Source organism: Gopherus flavomarginatus, chromosome 10 (genome assembly GCF_025201925.1).
Source record: "Gopherus flavomarginatus isolate rGopFla2 chromosome 10, rGopFla2.mat.asm, whole genome shotgun sequence".
In the NCBI taxonomy this organism is placed as follows: Eukaryota; Metazoa; Chordata; order Testudines; family Testudinidae; genus Gopherus; species Gopherus flavomarginatus.
In genome coordinates, this window is record NC_066626.1 from 81,727,251 (window position 1) to 81,745,207 (window position 17,957).

General features: G+C 65.8%; 1 protein-coding gene across 3 annotated transcripts in view; it reads right to left on the reverse strand.

Annotated features, from left to right (window-relative positions):
• Nucleotides 1-595: 595 nt before the first annotated feature.
• PTPRN (protein tyrosine phosphatase receptor type N) overlaps nt 596-17,957 on the reverse strand; it is a 52,637-nt gene continuing 35,275 nt past the window's right edge. For 2 of the 3 annotated variants that reach the window (XM_050969654.1, XM_050969653.1), the window contains exons 10-23: nt 17,644-17,730; nt 17,183-17,262; nt 16,442-16,506; nt 9,853-10,065; nt 9,528-9,737; nt 7,106-7,253; nt 6,733-6,806; nt 6,418-6,495; nt 5,690-5,809; nt 5,366-5,532; nt 2,961-3,014; nt 2,612-2,676; nt 1,634-1,707; nt 596-1,146 (exon numbers count right to left, since the gene is read on the reverse strand). In XM_050969654.1, the coding sequence (XP_050825611.1) occupies nt 1,075-1,146; nt 1,634-1,707; nt 2,612-2,676; nt 2,961-3,014; nt 5,366-5,532; nt 5,690-5,809; nt 6,418-6,495; nt 6,733-6,806; nt 7,106-7,253; nt 9,528-9,737; nt 9,853-10,065; nt 16,442-16,506; nt 17,183-17,262; nt 17,644-17,730 (1,507 nt within the window). In that variant the 3' untranslated portion in view covers nt 596-1,074. The remainder of the gene's footprint in view (nt 1,147-1,633; nt 1,708-2,611; nt 2,677-2,960; nt 3,015-5,365; nt 5,533-5,689; nt 5,810-6,417; nt 6,496-6,732; nt 6,807-7,105; nt 7,254-9,527; nt 9,738-9,852; nt 10,066-16,441; nt 16,507-17,182; nt 17,263-17,643; nt 17,731-17,957) is intronic. The other variant, XM_050969655.1, reaches the window with a different exon arrangement.

Below are 17,957 nucleotides of genomic sequence, written 5' to 3' on the forward strand. Positions count from 1 at the left end.
GGCCAGAGAAATTTAGCCCCAAGGGGTGGCTGCAGGGGGGTTGGACCAAGTACCAGGTTCGGCCCCAGCCTCAAGCAGAGTTTTCCCCCAGGGAGGGTAGGCCCTGGTGGTTCCCATTGGCAGGACTGGCATGAGGGGGGTACCCAAGGGCACTTGGCCCTCTCTAACCCCCAGATCTCAGCTGGAGTGAGCTGCACTGGGGACCCTGACTGAGTGCTGGGCTCAGTCTGTGCTGCCTTCCCCACCTTGGGGTGGGGGCAGTGGAGGGCACAACCCCCTTCCTCCCCCCGGCAGGGAAATACCTACAGAGACAGGCCAGGCCCGACTGCAGCTGCACAAATGCGACAAGAATTTTATTCACATCAAGATACAAAATTATATTTCTCTAGAAATTTGTCTTCTGCTCGACTGACAATGATTGACCCAGGGGGTGCAGGAGGGGTTGCCCAGCCGGGCACGCTCGGCCTGGCCAGGATTGCTCCAGCTGGATCACCGCTTGCCCCAGGAAGTGTGGGAGGAAGGGTCCACCCCCCAGGCACTGAGACAGGCAGGGGGAGGGCAGGTTGGGGCCAGCCTGGCAAGAGCTGCAGTGCCCCCCAGGCCCATCCTGCCCAGCGGGTGCAGGCTCCTGGCAGAGCTCAGAACCACCCTGCACTGGCTCAGACTTTTCCCTGGCCGTGGGCAGGGCCTGGGCACCCGTGGGGCTGTGACTAGACAAATGGGAGGAGCCTGTGGGGCGGGGGGGGCTGTGCACAGGCACCTGTACATGGCGCAGGCGGGCACTGGGCATGCAGGAGCAGATGTGGGGGGGGTAGCACAGTCCCCTCTTAACCTCAGAGCAGTCGGTGCAGCCCCTCCTCCCCCAGCGGGTTCAGCAGGACCCCTCTGGGCCCAGCCGCTCCTGCAGGAGCTGGCAGCCAGATGAGGCCCGGGCAGCACGAAGGGGTGAGGGCGGCCTGGGGAGACGACCAGCATCACAGACACGACGTTACAGGGGCGAGCGGGAGCCCGAAGCACACGGGGCGGCACCCGGGAGGTGGCGGGCACGACGGGGCTGGAGGCGAGGCGACCGGATCACTGCGGCAGCGCCTTCAGGATGGCATTGACCTCCTCTGCCACGGCCGTCAGCGCAAACTCAAACTGGTCCTGCGGCGGGCAGAGGAGGGTGAGCCCCACCCCGGAGCGACGCAGCCTGTGCCCAGCATGAAGGGGCAGGGCTGTATGCCCACTGCCCACCCAGCTCACAGGCAGGGCTGCCCAGCGCCAGGGCCCTGCTTCCTAGAAGTTGGTCCCAGAGCCCAAGCCCAGCACAACAGATGAATCCGCCCCCCTGGGAAGGGGCAGCCCCATTGTGGCGCCCCCCCGCCCCCGTGGTGGGAAGGAAGCCAGCGGCCCTGGCTCTCTGCCCCCTGGTGGGAGAACTAGCCTGTGCCTAGGGAGGTGCACAGCGGCTGTGGGGCCAGGTGCTGCCCGGGTGCAGCGATGGAAGAGGGGAGAAGGGCTCTGTGGGGCAGTGCGGGGCGGGCATAGGGGGGTCCTGCCCCTTCCCTGCAGGTGGCTGGGCTGGCCCCAGGGCTGACCCACTGGGAACTGCCCCTGCAGGCTTGGGGCCTAGCTGGGGGAAGGGGCCCACCTTAGTCTGCACCATGCCGGGCCTCTGGTCACGGACGTGCTCCAGCGTGGCGGCGATGTCAATCTCCTTCACTCCTAGGGCAGAGCACATGAGGGGTCAGCGGGGGCGCCGGGGCCAGGGCTGGGGATCTGGAGGGGAGGAGCCGGGGGCAGAGCAGACAAGGGAGGCGCTGGGGCCAGGGCTGCGGATCTGAAGGGGAGGAGGTGGGGGCAGAGCAGGGGGCGCTGGAGCCAGGGCTGGGGATCTGGAGGGAGGCTCCGGGGGCAGAGCAGATGAGGGGGCGGAGCAGGGGGCGCCGGAGCCAGGGCTGGGGATCTGGAGGGGAGGAGCCGGGGGCAGAGCAGACAAGGGAGGCGCTGGGGCCAGGGCTGCGGATCTGAAGGGGAGGAGGTGGGGGCAGAGCAGGGGGCGCTGGAGCCAGGGCTGGGGATCTGGAGGGAGGCTCCGGGGGCAGAGCAGATGAGGGGGCGGAGCAGGGGGCGCCGGAGCCAGGGCTGGGGATCTGGAGGGGAGGAGCCGGGGGCAGAGCAGACAAGGGAGGCGCTGGGGCCAGGGCTGCGGATCTGAAGGGGAGGAGGCGGGGGCGGAGCAGGGGGTGCCGGAGCCAAGGCTGGGGATCTGGAGGGAGGCTCCGGGGGCAGAGCAGATGAGGGGGCGGAGCAGGGGGCGCCGGAGCCAGGGCTGGGGATCTGGAGGGGAGGAGCCGGGGCCAGGGCTGGGGATCTGGAGGGAGCAGGGCAGACGAGGAGGCGGAGCAGGGGGCGCCGGAGCCAAGGCTGGGGATCTGGAGGGAGGCTCCGGGGGCAGAGCAGATGAGGGGGCGGAGCAGGGGGCGCCGGAGCCAGGGCTGGGGGGCTGGAGGCTCCGGGCCGGGGACTGGGCAAGATAAAGGGCTCAAGTGTGTTTTGCTGCCAGGCCTGCGTGTTGGATGCTGGGAGGTTGTGGGGCCGGGTGAGGGCGGGTCGCAGCCGCACTCACCTTTGGCCATTCGGTTTAGTACCATGTCAATGAGGATGTAGGTCCCGGTCCTGCCCGCCCCGTCGCTGGAAGAGACACAGAGACGCTCACAAGCCCCTGCATGGGGGGACACCTAGCTCCCAGCGGGGCACGGGGGCGGTGGGGGAAGGGAGAGCCACTGCAGGCTTCTCGGGGTCCCCACTGTGCTGCACATGCTCCCCTCCCCCCCCCCCAGCAGGGGAACAGGCCCCAGGCCAGGCTGGGTGGGGCGTCCTGTGGCGGGAGGAGGTGGCAGCGTGCCGGAGCCCCAGGCAGGGGGCCCCCCCAGGCAGGGCCGAGCGGTGCTCAGCGCGGACGCGGGGGCCGTTACCTGCAGTGCACGATAACAGGGCAGGAGCGACCCCGGTAGCACTTGTTGACCTTCCTGCAAGGACAGGGAGAGAGCAGGTGAGAGCAGCCAGTGCCCACCCAGCCAGAGCAGAGCCCTGCCCCGGGGCACAGACAGGGCACGTCCTGGGGCCTGGCAGCCCAGCGGGAAGAACTACCAGCTGCCTTGCCCTGCCTGGCCAGAGCCGAGGGCTCTCCGTGGTGGGGCAGGCGATGCGCTCTGCCCATTCCTGCAGCGAAGGGGGGAGGGAGAGCTCAGTGGTTTGAGCACTGCCCTGCTAAACCCAGGGGTGTGAGTTCAATACCGGAGGGGGCCACTTAGGGATCTGGGGCAAAAAATGGTCCTGCTAGTGAGGGCAGGGGGCTGAACTCGATGACGGTGCAAGGTCCCTTCCAGTTCTAGGAGATTGGTATATCTCCAATAATAAAAAACTCCCCCCTGTCCTGGGGCATGGCAGCCCAGTGGGAAGAACTACCAGCCACCTTGCCCTGCCTGGCCAGAGCCGAGGGCTCTCTGTGGTGGGGCAACAATCCACTCTGCCCACTGTTTCACCCCAGCTGCCTCACCCCGGGGGCAGTTCCTGCAGCGACAGGCACACTCCCCCCCGAGGTAGGGCTGGCATCCCTGCTCCCAACGGGCCTGGCAGGGGCGTCTCTGCAGGAGGCCACGCACAGCAGAGGGGCGCAGGGCATTCCCAGATGGGTGGGGATGGGAGCCGTGGGGCACAGGTTCCAGGCAGGCTTGGAGCACTGTCCCGTGCCCGGTGCCCTGCACCAAAGTGGGGCACTAGTGGGAGTCCAGGGGGCCGGGCTCCATGCAGCAGGCACGGCTGCCAATGCTCACTTTTGTGACTATGCAACTGGACCCAGATTACTAGCTGCAAATCACAAAAATGGCACTGGCAGCTGCACAAGAGAGAGGGTGGGAGGGCGCAGAGATCCCAGCTGGGCTGTGGAGCCCTGCCCCACACAGGGACCCAGAGGCAGCATAGACGGCCACAACCAACAGGAGGCTTCAAAACAGCCCCTCCTCAGAGCCAAGGTGGCAGCAGGAGGGGGGGCTCCCCTCTGGTCCAGCCCACAGTGATGTGGCGCACGCAGACCCACACCTACACCCCTCGCCCTGGGGAGGAAGCGGCCCTGACCGCGGTTCAAAGCAGAGACAGGTTGGCTGCACACCCAGCCTCTCCAAAGCCAGCCAGCCTGGTCGGGAGCCGGTAACAGCATCAGTGCCACGGGGACGCCAGGGCGGGGCGGTGCCCGCGACGAGCCCTGCTTGCTCAAGCTCAATGCAGTGGCTTCCGCCCATTCTCCTCCCGCAGCGAGTGCAGGGGGGACCCCGGCCCGCACTCCTGGCCCGAGCTAACCAAGACGGCAGCAAGAGGCTGGTACGAGAACCAGGCCTGGTCTCTACGGGGGCAGATACACCTCAGGCCGGTGTATCCACCCCCCAGGGCCCAGCCCTGCAGCAGGGGCTGGAAATCAGCCCCCCGCTGGCCTGCAGTGCAGAGACCTACAGCACCCCCACAGTGCTGAGCCAAAGCCCTGGCCGCAGGACTCCTCTGCCCAGCCCCAGGGCCTGCCTGACCCCCCACCCTTGGGATCCCAGAGAAGGGGGTGCTCCACTGCCCCCCTAGTCCAGAATCCTCACTGGGCCCCGGGTCTGCCCCTCCCCCAGCCATGCAGCACCCTGGAGGGGCTGGGGCCGGTAGAGACTCACCCCCCTTCGCTGCAGGCTGGCAGGCCCCTGTGCACGCAGGCCCAGGTCACACCGGGCTTTGGGCTCCCACCTGCAGTGGGGAACCAGGGTCTCATCCCCTACGCCCCCCAGGAGCGGCTCTCTCTGCCCCAGCGGCCAGAGATGAGCTGGCCCCCAGCCTAGTCTCCTGGGCCCTTTCTCTGCCAGAACCTTCAGAACTCCACCCCCTTCCGCATCCCACGCCAGCAGCAGGGCGGGGCAGGGCAGCGTCCCCGTCCCACCCCCCACGTTCCCCGGGCCCTTCGGCCAGAGCCCCACACTGGCCCAGGACATTCAGGGACTTGCCCAAAGGCAGAGACTGGGACGAGGGCCATTGCCAGGGGACCTCCCCCCGTCTCACAGCCGGCCCAGCTGCAGCGCTGCAAGTCAGCACACCCGCTCCCCCACCTCCCAGACCCACGGAGCCCCCAGGGACTCACAAGCATGGCCCCCTGTGAGTGGGCATCGACGCCCCTGGCTGCCCCCCAGCTGACTGGGCATCCTACAGGGTATGCTCCAGCCCCTCCCAGAGCTACCCCCAGGACCCGGTTTCCCTGCCGGCTCCCAAAGCAGGCCTGGCTTTGCCAGCCCATCTGCCCTGAGGCTGCCGGGCTGTGCGGTGGGCGCCCTGGGGGGAGGCTGCCCCTTACCTGCGGAAGTCCAGGAGGGGGCGGGTGGTGGTGGGGATGCCGTCTGCTGGCCAGCTCAGGAAGTGGAACTGGGTCAGCGTGCGGGTCTCCTGCGACTGCACGTTCTTCAGGTAGAAACTGCGCACCAGGAAGTCCTCGCACCAGATGTGCTCGGAGACCAGGTTCACCTGCACGGAGAGGCCCAGGGAGTCATGGCCCAGTCAGCCCCAGCTCCAATGGCATCGCTCCCTGGGGGCTCGCGTCTCGGGGCTGCATGCTCAGCCGGGCCTGTGCTCTGCCCGCTGCGCCCCATGGGCTGTGCCCTCCGCCCACCCTGCCACTTGCCTCGTAGATGTGGTAGAGGGAGGATCCTTCATCGGGCCAGTAGCGATCGCACTGCTTGACGCTGTCCTCCACCAGCGGGCTCAGCATGACGATCACTGTGCAGCCGTTCTCCCACACCATCTGCACACAGGGCACACGCCGTCAGCAGCGGGGGCTGGGCCCAGGCTTGGGTGCTTGTTAACGGGGCTCTGCTGGGAGAGCCAGGTGGGACTGCGAGGAGCCCAGCGGTGGGCAGAGCTCAGCAGCTGAAGCCTGGGGTCCCAGCCGCACCTGCTGAACCAGGCTGGACTGGCAGGGGCAGGTCTCTGGAGCACTGGCCGCCGGGCACAGCCTGGCCAAGAGGACCCAGAGGAGTCCCTGGAAAGGGAACTGTGCTCTCTTTGGGGGAGCAGCCCCAGCAGCCGGATGGGCACCTCCCTGGTGCTTTCTGCCCCCGGCTCAGGAAAGCCAGGGCACTCCAGGCACAGCAAGGTCCGGCCCACATGATGCCCACCTGCCATCCTCACACACGCCTGCCTGAGGCCGTGTGACCCAGCACTCCAGGGAGCCTCCGATCTCCCCACTGACAGGAGAGGGATTCGGAGCTGAGCAAGGATGAGCCCCCTCCCAGGCAGTGCAGATGGGACAGCACCCTGCTGTGGGCACCTCACGGCTGATGCCTCAAAGGCGGGCTGGGGAGGTACCAGCTCCAGCCCCCTCTGGCCTCCCTCCCCGCGGCCGGCACTCACCTGCCAGAAGTCGGCGATGGTGTGCGAGAGGGGCCCCTGCGTGGCGATGTAGGCCGGCATCCGCGGGTCGTGCTCAATCTGGGCCAGGAGACAGCGTGTCAGACACTCCCCTCAGCAGCACAATAGGGGTGCAGCGGGGACCCCCAGGAAATGGACGCAGCAGTGGCATTGGCGAGCGGGCACACATGAGTGTCGGTACAGGGCGGGGCAGGGGGGTATACATGAGCGTACCAGGCAGAACCCTGCTCTGAGGAACACCCCCAGTGGCCCGGGGAAGGTGGGCTGGGGGGGCAGAGCAGGTGAGCTCTCACTTACGATAGGGCTGGCATTGATGAAGTCGCTGCGGGAAGGGTTGCTCTCAGCCTTCAGCTTGATCCGCGCGTGGTCGTCTGGGAAATCACCGTACAAGGGGAGCCGTGAGCAAGCAAGATGGGGCGGGGGAAAGCGCCCAGCCAGCCCCATGTACCCCAGGATCCAGAGCTGCCCATGGCTCTGCTCTTGGGGGGCTGGGGAGAAAACTGGTTCTCTCTATCCAAGCAATTCCCCTGCCCCCTCCCTGTCTGTATGGCCCACTCCAACTATGGGGTTGTGCTGAGGTCTGCCAAGCGCCCTTGGGGTGACACCCGCCGGGCTGGCAGCTCTTTGGGCCCCAGCCCGCCGGGGGGCTCTGAGGGGGCAGGGCACTCACAGGGCACGTAGTCGGGGTTGCGGTTCTTCTTCAGGTTGGCGTCGCTGCGGGCGGCAGCGCAGACGCTGGGCTCAGCCTGGTACGCGCACAGTGCCTGCCACTCCTTGGCCAGCCGGTCGCGGTTCCTCAGGTGGTCTTCCATGTAGGCCTGTGGGCACAGCGCGTTGTCAGCGTCGGGGGGGAGCAGCAGGGCAGTGCCCAGCCAGGTGAGCAACGGGACACGGGGAGGGCAGCCCCCGGACCCAGAGAAGAGGCCACACGGGCAGGGGAAGGAAGCAGGAGGCTTTACTGAGCCCAGCACCCATCCGGAGTCCCCCCAGTCTCCAGCAGGGACGGTGGGTGGCTCAGCAGGGGGCTAAGGGAGGAGAGGAGACAGCCTGAACAGGGCGTCTCTGCGCCTGCTGGGCTGAGCAGACCTCGTCTCTGTGCTAACTAAGGGCTGCTGATGCCGAGTTCCCATGGGCTGAGGAAACACACATCTCCCTCCCGCCCCCATTTGGGGAGTCACTGCACATCCAGGCTGGGGTGCACCAGTCCCGGCAGAGAGGGCACGTCTCTGCCCAGGGTCTGTCTCAGCTAGGCTCGCTGAGCGGAGCGCCTGGTGGGAAACGGGGGGGCTGGCTAGCAGTGCGCCCGCCCCCCCGAAGGAAGCCCCCATTCCAAACACAGATAGATAAAAGGGAATCACCATCGGAACCAGCACAGTTAGGGCTCCTATCCCTCGAGTGGGCTCACTCTCCAGCAGGGGGCAGCGTGCGTGCACACACACACACACACACACACACACACACACACGGGGAAGGGGACACACCCCAGGGCTCACTCCCGCCAGCAGGAGGCAGCGTGCACACACACAGGGATGGGGACACACACCTGAGGGCTCACTCCCGCCAGCAGGGGACAGCGTGCACACACACACACACACACACACACACACACACACACACACACACACGGGGAAGGGGACACACCCCAGGGCTCACTCCCACCAGCAGGGGGCAGCGTGCACACACACACGGGGATGGGGACACACACCTGAGGGCTCACTCCCGCCAGCAGGAGGCAGCGCGCGCGCACACACACACACACACACACACACACGGGGAAGGGGGCACACCTCAGGGCTCACTCCCACCAGCAGGAGGCAGCGCACACACATACACGGGGATGGGGACATACCCGAGGGCTCACTCCCGCCAGCAGGAGGCAGCGCGCGCGCACACACACACACACACACACACACACACGGGGAAGGGGACACAACCGAGGGCTCACTCCTGCCAGCAGGGGGCAGCATGCACACACAGATGGGGATGGGGACACACCCCAGGGCTCACTCCCACCAGCAGGCGGCAGCGTGCACACACACACACGGGGAAGGGGACACACACCAGGGCTCACTCCCACCAGCAGGGGGCAGACCGCCCACACACACGGGGAAGGGGACACACCCGAGGGCTCACTCCTGCCACCAGGGGGCAGCGCGTGCACACACACACACACACACACACACGGGGAAGGGGGCACACCCCAAGGCTCACTCCCGCCAGTAGGGGGCAGCGTGCACACACACACACAGACACACACGGGGATGGAGACACACACCCCAGGGCTCACTCCTGCCAGCAGGGGGCAGCATGCACGCACACACACACACACACACACACACACAGGGAAGGGGACACACCCCAAGGCTCACTCCCGCCAGTAGGGGGCAGCGTGCACACACACACATAGACACACACGGGGATGGAGACACACACCCCAGGGCTCACTCCTGCCAGCAGGGGGCAGCATGCACGCACACACACACACACACACACACACACACACACACACACACACGGGGATGGGGACACACACCCCAGGGCTCACTCCCGCCAGCAGGGGGCAGCACACACACACACACACACACACACACACACGGGGAAGGGGACACACCCCAAGGCTCACTCCCGCCAGTAGGGGGCAGCGTGCACACACACACACAGACACACACGGGGATGGAGACACACACCCCAGGGCTCACTCCTGCCAGCAGGGGGCAGCATGCACGCACACACACACACACACACACACACACGGGGATGGGGACACACACCCCAGGGCTCACTCCCGCCAGCAGGGGGCAGCACACACACACACACACACACACACACACACACGGGGAAGGGGACACACCCGAGGGCTCACTCCTGCCAGCAGAGGGCAGCACACACACACACACACACACACACACACACACACACGGGGAAGGGGACACACCCGAGGGCTCACTCCTGCCAGCAGGGGGCAGCGCGCACACACACACACACGGGGATGGGGACACACACCCCAGGACCCACTCCCGCCAGCAGGGGGCAGCACACACACACACACACACACACACACACACACACACACACACACACCCGTGGCTCACCAGGATCATGTGGCCGGTGGAGATGTCCATGTTGGACTGCACTGGCTCCTCGCACCAGGACGGCGTGCTGCTGTGGGAGCTGGGGCTGGCCTGGGGGGCGTCGCTGAACTGGGACGAGACGCTGCTGACCCGGGAGTTCTCTGCCGGGGCCGGGGGGGCTTCTGCGCGGCCGAAGAGCGACTTGGTGGCCATGTGCTGCCGGCACAGCTCCTGGGGGGGCGAGACCAGCGCTGCCAGCACTGCCCCCTGCACGGAGCCCGCCGCACCCTGCGAGCCGCGCCGCGGCTAGCTCAGCCCCCCAGCCCCGGCGCTGCCCAGGCCCTACCTGGTACTGGAAGGTGCTGTCCCCGCTGCCCTCGGGCCCCAGGGCCGCCAGCCGGTCCTTCTCGCGCTGCTTGGCGTGCTGGCGCAGGCAGACGGCGATGGCGGCGGCGATGCCCGCGCCCGCCACGCAGGCCAGGGCCAGGAAGGTGAGCAGCACGGAGTGGAAGGTGTCGCCGAAGTGCGAGGGGTGCGGGTACGGGACGGCCTCATTGCGCTGGGGGCGGGGGGAGCAGCGTCAGCCCCTGCAGCCCTGCCCGGGGTGGGGCGCACGGGGGGACCCCAGCGGCAGGAGACTCCCGAGGCTGCAGCCGGGGCCCCCACCCAGGGGGGATGCCCAGGGCTGAGAGCTAGCAAGGGGCAGGCCCTGAGCCCCCCAGCCACAAAGGGGGGGCCCCATTGTCCCTTCTGCTCTGGCCTGGTGAGGTAACCATGGGAACGGGCAGGAGCGCACAGCGAGCCGGCTCAGCGGGGCACCGGAGAGCAGGCCGGGGTTACCGTGGCAACGGCGCGATGCCAGCTGCAGCGCCCGGCCAGGGGCCATTGGGGCGTGCGGGAGCCAAGCAGAGTGCGGCTAACGCTGGGGAGGGAGCCCAGCCTCTCCCCTCCCACCCCCAGCCCGGGGCGCCCCAGCGAGGGCTGAGAAACCGCTGCTGGCGGATGGTCACAGCTTGGAGTCACTACAGACCTGGGGCCGGATGGGAGCCGGTGCCCCCGGAGGGGACAGGCGCTGTCCCCCATTCCCCACCCCCCTGAGCCAGCTGGTCCCCACCCTGGAGCCGGGAGCTGGCACCCCCTAAAAGGGACAGGTCCCATGTCCCATTCTCCACCCCCAAGCCAGCCCCTGCATCTGCTCTCAGGATTCAGGCCCAGCTGGCAGGGGCTGGGGCCGGGGCCGGGGCCGGGGCCGGGCAGCAGGAGGGCAGAGGGAGGACCATGCTGCTGGGCTCCTCTCCCCTGACTCCCCGAGCTTCCAAACTCCTCTTCTGAGAGCTCCCCCCCTCCGCCCCTCCTGTCCACCTCCCCTGCCCTCTGTCAGCCCCCAGCGAAATCCAAATCCAGCTCCCCCGCCTCATCACTGCTGGAAACCGCCCGCCAGCCCCCCTCAGGCTCGCAGCATCACACCCTCCCCCTAGCCTCCAAGGCCTCGCGTATTGCTGCTCCTGCCCCACCTCGGTCACTGCAGCCCCCCCTTTAATGCCCCCCAAACCACAGCCCCCAAAGACATCTCCCTGGCCCTGGCATCCAGCTGAGGCTGCTTGTCGTCTCCGCAGCCTGGCATTGCCCCCATCAATGGCCCCAACCAATGCAGCCCCCAATGTAAGGTGCCAGGACAGAGACCAGGCTCCCTGCGGGCGGGGCAACAGAGCATCCAACAAGAGGATTCACCCAGAGCTGCTCAGCCCTTGGCAACAAGCCGGTACCCAGGAGCTCCCCTTCCCAAGGCACCACCAGGGCACCACAGCGCCTGCTCTGTGCCCTTCTCCTCGGGCTGTGCTGGGCAGTGGAGTCCCCAAGACCTGCCCCATTTGGGGAGTTGGGGTGACCCTCGGGCTGCTGGTGTGGTGACAAGGTGACACTCCCTGCGGGAAGGGCCCTGTCTCCTCACACCACAGCCCCCGTGACAGAGTGGGAATTATTCAGAATATTTTATATGACTACTGTGTATGCCTCAGTTTCCCCATGTGCTGCACAGTTAACTAGGTAGGGGAAAAGCTGTCTGGAGTCTGGGCCCAGACAATGGCCTGGCCATTTGGTACCTAGCTACTAATGAGTGGGGGTGGGGGTGGGGGTGGGCAGGGCATCACCCTCTGCAAGAAGCCAGCCAGCTGGGACTAGCCTGAGAACAAAAGGACTAAAGAGGAGGCCAGGTGACCCCTTGCCCGGAGACAAGAACAAAGGAGGGGCCATGGGGGCTGTTACACATGGGCGCTGGAAGCAGGACGCTCTTCCACGGGGACCAGAGAGGGGCCGGAGGGTTCTGGGCTCAGGCTGACCCTGCTCGACACTGCTGCAACTGTGTGTTAATCTAAGGACTCTACGCTGCGTCCAGACATCCAACAACCCCTCTGTGTGTACCCCACTGGCTGAGTCATTGCAGTCAGGAAGGTGGGGGTGCTTTGCTGCCTTGCGGTGGGCAAGGCTCGCTCAGGGCTCCAAGCCAGTGGACTTGCTGTGGGGAGCTCACGGTGTGACCCGGGGTGCTGAAGGCTCCGAGGGTCGGTCCCAGGAGGCGGAGAAGCCAAGGAGCTGACCCCAGTGAGCGTGACCCTAAGGGGCTGGTGCACATCAAGGCTCCTTGTGGGGCTGTTCCAGCACCATTCCCCTAGGAGTGTGGGATCTAGAGCTCCTGATGTCCCACCTCCCCCAAGCCGAGGGGCTCACACCCCACCCTCAGCACAGCCTGGGAGCTCTCTGAGTCTGCGCAGCCCCCAGGCCACAGCCAGGCCAGCTCCCCGCTGCACAAAGGAGGGATGCTCTAGGTCCAAACAGCTACACCTATCAGGGGGAGGGGGTACGAGCAGCAGCCAGCTGGCCAACAGCCTCCTCCAGGGGAGAGCACGGTAGGGTGTGAGCCACCGCCCTGTCACCCCTGGGAATTGGACGGGATCCTGTTCCCAGCGGGGACCAGGAGATCAGCTGGTCTGAGCTCTGTACAGCCCTGGCCCAAGGATTCCCCCTGTCACCCCAAACTGGGCCCAATATCCACCCTGGGGTAAAGCGGCTGCCAGGAAGGCACGAGCCGGAGAGCTGGAGAAGCCACTGCTGCCCCTGGGAGTTTGTTAGTCACCTGCACTGTTAACAACGGAGGCCTAAGTTGTCTGGCTTCAGCTTCCAGCCGATGTCTCTCTCGGGTCCCCACCCATTCTGTGCTGCAGTAACAGAGGGGTCGGGCCTGGGGCCCAGATCGAACCAGGAGTGTCTTTAAAATCCCTAAAGGCAGCAGCTCCTTTCCCTGGGTCCCTTTCCCCCCCTGTGTTTGTCGCTGGGCATCTCCACACCCAGGCAGTGGGTCTGGTTTGTTTCTCAGGGCATCTGCGGGACAGGAATTGGTCAGGTTTGTTTCTCAGAGAGAAAGTCTGCAGGAAACAGCAGGTGCTAACAGATTCGTTAGTCTAGCGGAGCCGGGCAGAACAACAGCCAACGGCTGGAAGGTAAAGCCAGACAAATTCCGATGGAAATGAGGTACAAACTGTTAACAGGGCAGAGCACTGGACCAAGCACCCATGGCAGTGGTGTCTTCTCCAGCCCCTGTGGGCTTCACCTCCAGCCCCAATGATGCTTTAGCCAAACCTGTGGCTGGGTGAAAGCCTCTGGCCTGCGCTAGGTTGGGGGTGAGGCTAGAGCAGGGGTCCCCAACGTGGTGTCTGCGGGCACATCTTAATGCGCCCGCGTCCTGGCCCCCAGGAGAGCACCTGCCGAAATGCCACAGTGGCATTTTGGCAGGTACGCCCCTCAGTGACAACACTTGTCGCCAACAAGTGACGTCATCGAGAGGCGTCGCTTCCGAATTTCGGCGAGGATGCCTCTCGATAACATCGCTTGTCGATGGCAAGCGACATCATCAAGAGGCGTCGCCGCCGAAATTCGGCGGCATTTTGGCGGGTGCTCCACCGCCACAGCAGTCCTCCGGCTGGCGCCTGCCAGCCAAAAAGGTTGGGGACCACTGGGCTAGAGGATCTTATGGTCCATGTTGGCTTTAAACTCTATGGAGCTATGAAACGTCCCCATGGCTCATGACCCCGGCCCAGCAGGGCCCTGAGCGGCCCCCACTGCCAGACAAAGATAAAGAGCAGCACCAGCATCCTCTGGCTGGACAGGGCTGGCCCCACCGGTCCTCTCAGCAACGTCCCTCAACACCACGCCCCGGCAACTCTGACGGAACGCCCGCCACACCGGCACTCCCACAGCACCAGCGCCTGCTACAACGTCCCAGCAAGCCCCGGCTGCAGGGCACTAATCAAGGCCTTTCGGAAACAGCCGGAGCCACATGACGACAAACCTAGCGAGGGCAGTGGAGACGTGGGGAGAGCTTAGTAGGCGGCTGGCACCATACAGAAGGAGCCCTAGGGGCACAGCACCCAGCCCGGGGCCACAGGACAGGAGTGAGACGCAGGGCTGGCACTAACCAGGGCGAAACCCCACCCTGCAGCAATACAGACCCTCCCACCTGGACTGGGCCATCCCCCTGCCACAGAGCAGAGCCAGGCCAGACTCCCAGCCCTTGCTCATCGCCCACAGAGCAGAGCATTCCCGCCAGGCGCCACGTTGGCCAGTGCAGCAAACGGTGCCCCAACCCCCCCGGAGAGCACGAGGGGGTCAGAAACTAACCCCGACTGCAAACACGACCCACTGCTACAACATCGCTCCCCGGGCATGACCCCAGCCAGGGCGCAAACCGCCCCACTCCACACCAGAATACGCCCCAGGCCAAGACACCAACATCCACATCAAAGACTGCTGGAGATCCCTGCACAGCCCTGCCTGGCCCCAGTGACCCGGGCAGAGCTAGGCTGGGCCAGGGGCGAACTCGTACCACCCACAGAATCAGTGCCCAGGAACCAGGGGTTGGGAATGGAAGACAGGCATGACTGCACAGCCGTCTGGACAGGAGGGGCCGGGGCCGGACAACACAGGAACGGGGGAAATCTGCCCAGTCCCAGGGATGAGCAACTGTCCAAAAGCCACAGGTAGAATCGGGCCTGGCAGGAGAGCAGCACCACACCATGGAGCAGGAATGGACCCTGGGGCTCAAACCCCAGGGGGCAGGAACCCCAACAGAGCAGAAGCTCTGCCTCAGTGACACCTGGCAGCATGGGGCAGCTGGCCACAGCAGGGAAGCTTCATTTGAATGCAACTGATCTGTGCAGCACGGGGTAGGTGCATCTCATCAATGGGCACCCCAAGTGCCAGTCTGCCCAGGCCACCCCCTTTGCTGGGGCAGCCCTCCCACCACCTCATTTCAGGACATTCTGGCCCTTGCTCCAAATCTCTGGCCCCAGGACCAGAGCCTGAGAACTCATCCAGCCCCATCTCCACCCCCACGCCCCTCCTTTGAACCCTCAGCCCGGTGCGCGCGGTGCCCGGTGCTGAGGGGAGCTGCGATGACAGCCATTCCTCTGCAGGAGACGTCTCTGCGCTGAGATCAGCATCCCTCTAGAAACCACTTCTCCCTGACCCAGCTGGGACATGCACCCAGCCCGTCCCTCCCTGCACAAGCCAGGGGAGTTTCCCAGGGCAGAGGCAAGCGTACCCCGCAGTCCATGCTGTCGCAATGGAGCCAAGGTCAGGAAATCCCCCAGTGAGGCAGAGCCTGGCTGGCGGTGCCAATGACAGCACACTCTGCCCTGAGTCCTGCCCCACTCAAGGCTCTGCTAAGGCCAACCCCCTGCCCCCCTGACACATGGATTAAGGTGAAAATCCCACAGCCCCAGACCCTTCCTGGGCACTGCACCAGCTCTAGGGTGACCAGATGTCCCGATTTTATAGGGTTGTGACAAAGTGGGACTGTTCTTAATGTTTCCTCTGAATACTGTGTGGATGCCTCAGTTTCTGGCCGACCCTCTGTCACCTGGCTACTAATGGCCAGGCCCTTCCCCCCCAGGTGACCTCCTGGACCGGGAAAGAGACAAAGGCCAGAGAGGAGGGGCTGGAGGGGGATTCAGTTTGGGGCTGGCTGGGGACGGGAAGTGAGGGCAGACATGGGCGTCTGTCTCGCTGGGCCCCTGAATGGACCCGGCTGAGGGGTCCAATTTTCTGTACCTACAAGCTCTGTTTTAGACCCTGTTCCTGTCATCGAATAAACCTCTGTTTTACTGGCTGGCTGAGAGTCACGTCTGACTGCAAAGTGGGGGTGCAGGACCCTGTGGCTTCCCCAGGACCCCGCCGGGGCGGGCTCGCTGTGGGAAGCGCACGGAGGGGCAGAGGATGCTGAATGCTCCAAGGAGAGACCCAGGAGGTGAAGCCGTGTGAGCTTCTTGCCCTGCAGACAGTCTGCTCCGAGGGAGAGGAGGCTCCCCAAAGTCCTGACTGGCTTGGTGGGGAGCAGTTCCAGAGCAGCGCCCAGGGACTCAGTGCCAAGGGTCAATCCTGATATTTGGGGCTTTGTCTTATATAGGCACCTCTTACTTCCCACCCCGTCCTAATTTTTCACCTTTGCTCTCTGGTCACCCTAACCAGCTCATCCGCGAGGAGTTTGCAGCAGGTGGCACCAGTCCCCGCCCTGCCCCTAGTGCTGAACCAGCCCCACAGACGGAGTGGGAGGAGGTCTGACCTCCTGCTGCCACATGAACAACCCTGCAGCAGAGGAGCCCAGGTTCCAGCACAGGCAGCCCAGGAGACGGCCTCAGCCCCTGACCCCCCAGCCCCAGGAGACAGCCCACTCCCTGCTGCAGCCCAGCACCAAGATACAACTTTACCACCCCCGCCCCCCAAGATCCCAAACCCCAGGACGCTGGCACTGGGACATGGCCGCGTCCCCAGTCACTCAGCTGTTCAGTGCCACAGGCGGCGCTGCAGGGCCACCGTGGAGAGCCCGACCCAGGACGAGGGGGGAGCCCGTCGGGGCGTCTGTGGCAGAGTCGCTGCCTTACCTGTCCCACACCCATCTGCACAATCTTCAGCCCCAGCTCAGCCTCCAGCTCCGACTTCACCATCGCTGCGGAGAGGGGAGAGGTCAGGGCGGGGAGCACGCGGCCCCAGCAACCACACGTGGGTGTGAATCGCCGACGGCCTGCCCTGGACCATGGGGGCATCACCAGGGCCGGTTCTAGCCATTTCACCGCCCCAAGCACGGCGGCATGCTGCGGGGGGCGCTCTGCCGCTTGCCAGTCCCGCGGCTCCAGTGGACCTCCCACAGATGGGCCTGTGGATGCTCCACCGGAGCCGCGGGACCAGCGGACCCTCTGCAGGGACGCCTACGGGAGGTCCATTGGAGCCACCTGCTGCCCTCCTGGCAACCGGCAGAGCGCCCCCCGTGGCGTGCAGCCCCAAGCACGCGCTTGGCATGCTGGGGCCTGGAGCTGGCCCTGGGCATCACCCTGCTTCCCAGCTCCTATCTGGATGCGGGCCCTCCCCCCACTGCGTGCCCTACAGCGCGGGGCGCAGATCACAGCAGCACTCAGAGCTGGGAGGGGCCGTGGATGTGTGTGAAGGGAGGGCAGAGGGGATCAATGAATCACTCGCCTTGGGGCCAGCCCTGCCCACCTGAGCCCCCTACTCTGTGCCCTGGCCTGTGCCCCATGCAGCCTCCTCTCGCCCAGGTGGTGCAGGCCCAGCCGGCTCCCGGGCCTCTCCCTTGCAGGATCCAGAGCCCCCAGCCGCACCCCACTCACCGGCCTGATTGGTCACATCTGCCAGCGACAGGTTCTGATGGTTCTGCCGGATCTGGAAGGTGAGAGCTGGGCCCACGACGCTGCAGGGAGCAGAGAGGCCTGGGCGTTATGAGACAGGAAGGGGCCAGACCGCAGCCAAGGGGGCCGTGCCCCCCGCCCAGACCCCACCCCGGCTCCCTGTGCCCCGGCCTGGCCTAACTGAGGAGATTGGGGTCAGGGCAGCTGATGACGTGCCACAAAGAGGGGTCAGCGACTGCGGATGAACTGGGGTGAGACCTCAACCGCTTGGCCCTACGCCCCCAGCACTGCACTCACCCCACACCAGCCCATCCCCCACAGTGCCCCCATCACCCCACCCCCTCCAGTGATGCTACACCCCTCCCAGGATGCACTGCTCTGCCCCCCACAGGACCCTCTGCTGCTGCCCTCTGGGGCTGCCCGTGAGCCCCCCGCGGCCCCACCTGATGTTAATGAAGCTGGTTGTGGACAGGTGGAGGTGCTCGGCCAGGATTTCCAGCAGCCGGACGCCAGCAGTGAAGTCCAGCGACCTGGAGGGGAGCAGAGATGGGCGCAGCTCAGGGACAGGCTGGGAGCCCCAGGAAGATTCCAGGCTCACAACCTCCTCCAGCACCCAAGGTGGGTCAAGGGCCCTGAGGGTCAGGCTGTGTGGGTGCCTGAGCAAGCCAGCGACAGGCTGGGTCCCAGCCCTGCCAGGCCCCCGCCATGCAGAGGAGCTGGGAGGAGGGGGGAGTTAGGTGGGCATGCCAGGCAGGCG